General features: G+C 60.0%; 1 protein-coding gene across 1 annotated transcript in view; it reads right to left on the bottom strand.

Annotated features, from left to right (window-relative positions):
* Positions 1–151: 151 nt before the first annotated feature.
* Positions 152–3,752, bottom strand: part of LOC107195264 (keratin-associated protein 10-3-like) — a 4,516-nt gene continuing 915 nt past the window's right edge. Inside the window, 4 exon segments of the mRNA XM_025040310.1 lie at positions 152–408; positions 411–472; positions 474–741; positions 865–964. Of these exon segments, the coding sequence (XP_024896078.1) occupies positions 152–408; positions 411–472; positions 474–741; positions 865–964 (687 nt within the window).

The raw sequence follows: 3,752 nt of genomic DNA, 5'->3' as shown, positions 1-3,752 counted from the left end.
CGTGTCAGCCAGTTTCCAAGGGGATTCATGACCCCAACCTGATTGGGGACACACACCTGACATGGATTAGGAATGGACTGAGGGGTGGCTGGGTGGACTGAGGTCACATGGTGGGACCCGAGTCTGGCTGGTCCTAGGGAGATGTGTCTGGTCAGCAGCAGGACTTCTGGGCCGAGGCGGGGACGCAGCAGGCCACGCGGGAGCACGCGGGGCGGCAGAGCAGGGACACGCAGGAGGCCGGGCGGCAGCGGCCGGGCTGGCAGGAGGCGGCGGGGGCACAGCAGGAGGAGGCGGGCACGCAGCAGGCGGGCCTGCACACGGGGCGGCAGACGAGGGACACGCAGGAGGAGGGTCTGCAGCAGGACGAGGGGCAGGGGCTGGGCTGGCAGCACGAGGGGGCTGGGCAGGGGCGGCCCGGGAGCAGATGGGCGCATAGCACACGGGCTTGGAGCAGATGGGTGTGCTGCAGATGGGGGGTGCAATAGACAGGCTTACAGCAGACAGGTGTGCAGGTGATAGGTGTGCAGCAGACAGGTGTGCAGCTGACGGGCACACAGCAGGCCGGCTGGCAGGGGGAGGAGGCGCAGCAGGAGGGCTGGCAGCTAGACTGCTGGCAGCACGAGGGCGTGCAGGAGCTGCCGCAGGCTGCTTGGCAGGGGCTGAGCCCACAGGCCGCCTGGCAGCAGGGGCTGGACACGCAGCTCACTGGGGTGCAGACGAGGGTCAGACTGGGGGCCGGAGTGCAGCAGCTGGGGGCACAGCAGGAGGGCTCAGCGCAGGTCTGGATGTAGCGGATGGGCTGGCAGCAGCAGCTGGGGGCACAGCAGGAGGGGACACAGCAGGAGGGGACACAGCAGGAGGGGACACAGCAGGAGGGCTCGCAGCAGCTCTCTGGGCACTCGTCCCTGCCAGGAGAGGAGTCAGTGCAGGAGTCGCAGGCACCGGGCAGGCAGACGCGGCGGGGCTGGAGGAGAGTGTGAGTGTGTGTGTGTGTGTGTGTGTGTGTGTGGATGTGAGGTGTGTGGATGTGAGGTGTGGCTGGGCTTATATACAGCGGGGGGCGGTGGTGATGTTCCATCATGAGGTCACCAAAGAGCCTGTTTCCTTGTTGTTGGATCAGGTCCCTGAGGCCCTGAGGACGCTTGTCATGGACTTGTGACACGTAGCTCAGGTCATTAAACTGCTGAGAGGTGGGAGCCCAGGGAACCACGGAGCTGGGCACCAGGGGCGGGGGTGGGGGCGTCAGTGAGCTGGACACGGGAGGCCGGTGCTCCCGACAGCCCCCTCCGAGCAGCTTTCTGGGGCTTCTTGCTGTTATTTGTCCTGCTTCTCAGTGCTCAGTTGAATCGTAAGCACATATATTTTAAAATATGCTCTCTATTTTGGGGTGTAATTTTCTTCTGAATTCATAGACAATGAATGGTTTGGAGCTGTGTTTATTTTTACTGTATCAGCAAACACTTTAATAATAGGTCTCGCCATGCCAGCAAGTTCTGTGAGCAGCTTACTAAGTATTAACTCCCAACCCTCACCCCAGCCTCGGGAGGAGGTGCTGTTGTCCCCACGTTGCAGATGGGGAAACCGAGGCACAGCGGAGCACTTGCACCGAAGCTGCACTAGCAAGCAGAAGGGCCTGGATGGGAGCCCGGTGGGCCTGTGTTCTCAACCACAACCCTGCTCCCCAGGGAGCTGAGGGATGGAAAGTCGCGAGAAACCAGGGTTCCGGGCAAGGCTGGGGGGAGCGAGCTGAGGGGTGGCTGGAGACGGTGGCGGGAAGTTTACGTGGACATGCCCCGTGGGAGAGGAGCTGCTTCTTGGAAGGCGGGAGAATGTGCCTGGAGTTAGCTGTAGGAACGTGGATGCCACGACGGTGACGGCGAGCCAGCGTTCGGAGGCCTTGACTGGGGGGCTGCAAGGTCAAGAGCAAAGGCATTCTGTAGCCTTGTCTGTTGAGAAGAAGGGGTCTCAGGCGATGGGGGTCCTGGCCACGCTGATGAGTCTGAGCCAAGTGGGAGCATGGCCTGGGGGAGGCCCCTAGGATGTGGCCTGAGCATCCAGCCCTCGAGGTCCACGTTGTGGCAGGTGTCGGAACTTCTTCTAAGTTCACGGCCAAATAATATTCCCTCGTTTTCGTGGACCCCTTTGTTACCCATTAGGCCTGGGGGTGGACACTCGGGCGTTTGTACCTCCTGGCCGTTGTGAATGCGGCTGCGAGAGAGACTTGAGCGTCTTCTTCTCGTTCTTTGAGTGTATTCCTGGGAACGGAATTTCTGGGTCACGTGGTCAGTCTGTGCGTAACTCTCTGGGGATCTGCCAGGAAGCTTCCACAGCGGCTGCACAATGTCAGAGGCCCACCGGAGAGCACGGAGGATTCCAGTCTCCCCCCGTCCTTGCCAGAACGTTCCTTCTTTCCTTCCTCCCCCTCCCTCCCTCTCTCCCTCCTCATCCTCCTACGGAGCCAGCTGCCAGGTGTGAGGTGCGCTCACTGTGGCTGCTGAGTTCTGTTTCCCCAACAACGCAGCGCCGAGCGGCCTTCCACGTGCTTCTCGGCCGTTCGTCTGTCTCTTTTGGAGACCTGTCTGTCTGAGTCCTTTGCGCAGCTTTTAACTGGGTGGTTCGCCTTTTTCTCGTGGAGTTTTAGGGGTTCTTTATCTATTCTGGGCACCGAACTCTTATTATACATATGATTTGCAAATATTTTCTCCCATTCTGTATACCGTCTTTTTGCTTTTTTGATTACGGCCTTTGATTCACAAGTTTTTATTTATTTTTACAGATTTCATATAGTTTAAAAATATTCCCTTCAGTGCTAAAATACGTCTTCACTCACTGGTGCCCATTTCCATGTCTTAAACTTTTTTGAACAAAAAAAATCAAATCACAACGTTCAACTAAACATGTAGATTTTGAAGAAAAGGGAACTTTCGAGAAAGCCTTAGCGGCAGGAGTACGGCGGGGGACAGGTACTGTTGCCGGACCTCGAATTCTTGCTGGGGCAGAGTTCGTGGCAAGCGCGTTGGGGACCATGGCAGGAGACGGGATACTGGGAGGAAATGTGCAGGTGCAAACAGGAGCAGCTGAGTGTGTGTTGGGGGAGGGGACCGTTGCCACGGAGATGAAGCAGCGCCTGCAGCTGGGGAGCCCAGCAAGAAACCCTTAGGGACTCTTCTGCCCTCATGTGGAGGAGAGCCCCTTCCCCCCAGAGTCTCTGCCCCGGCGTCCCCAACAGCAGCCCACGGGGCCCCCAGCCCTGTGGGAGAGTCCACGAATCCTCAGCCGCCAATCAAGTTCAAGCGACCAGACTCACTCCTCTCCAGAGGGGGCCCCCCGCATTTCCTTCCCCTGGGGAAGCCCGGGCAGCTCAGTCCGGGGCTTCTGGAGCAGAGACCGCTACCTGGAGGTGACCGATGAGTCTTGGGGTGGCTGATGCTCCAGCCCCCCTGGGGTGCAAAGAGGAAGTGAGGGCCCCTCCTCCGAGGAGCATGCAGACACAGGTGCCAGGGACAGGGAGGTGATGCGACAGCCCCGCGTCCCATGCCAGGCTCCTAGGTGCCAGCCCTGGACCCCAGTGCTTGGCCTTTACCCCGGCAACACGGCCCGGCCAGGCCAGACTCAATACACAGAGGCAGCGAGAGGCGCCTCGGGCGACGCCACCTCGCTGCTGCTGCCGTCTGCGGCACGGAGCGTGCCGGGGAGGACGCGTCCTCGTCCTCGTCCTCATCCTCAGCACGCCATGGCTCCCGGAGCCGGCT

The sequence above is a fragment of the Pteropus alecto genome, unplaced genomic scaffold, assembly GCF_000325575.1.
Source record: "Pteropus alecto unplaced genomic scaffold, ASM32557v1 scaffold339, whole genome shotgun sequence".
NCBI lineage: Eukaryota > Metazoa > Chordata > Mammalia > Chiroptera > Pteropodidae > Pteropus > Pteropus alecto.
The sequence above is the reverse complement of the archived record's forward strand: the minus strand, read 5'-3'. Positions and strand labels throughout refer to the sequence as shown.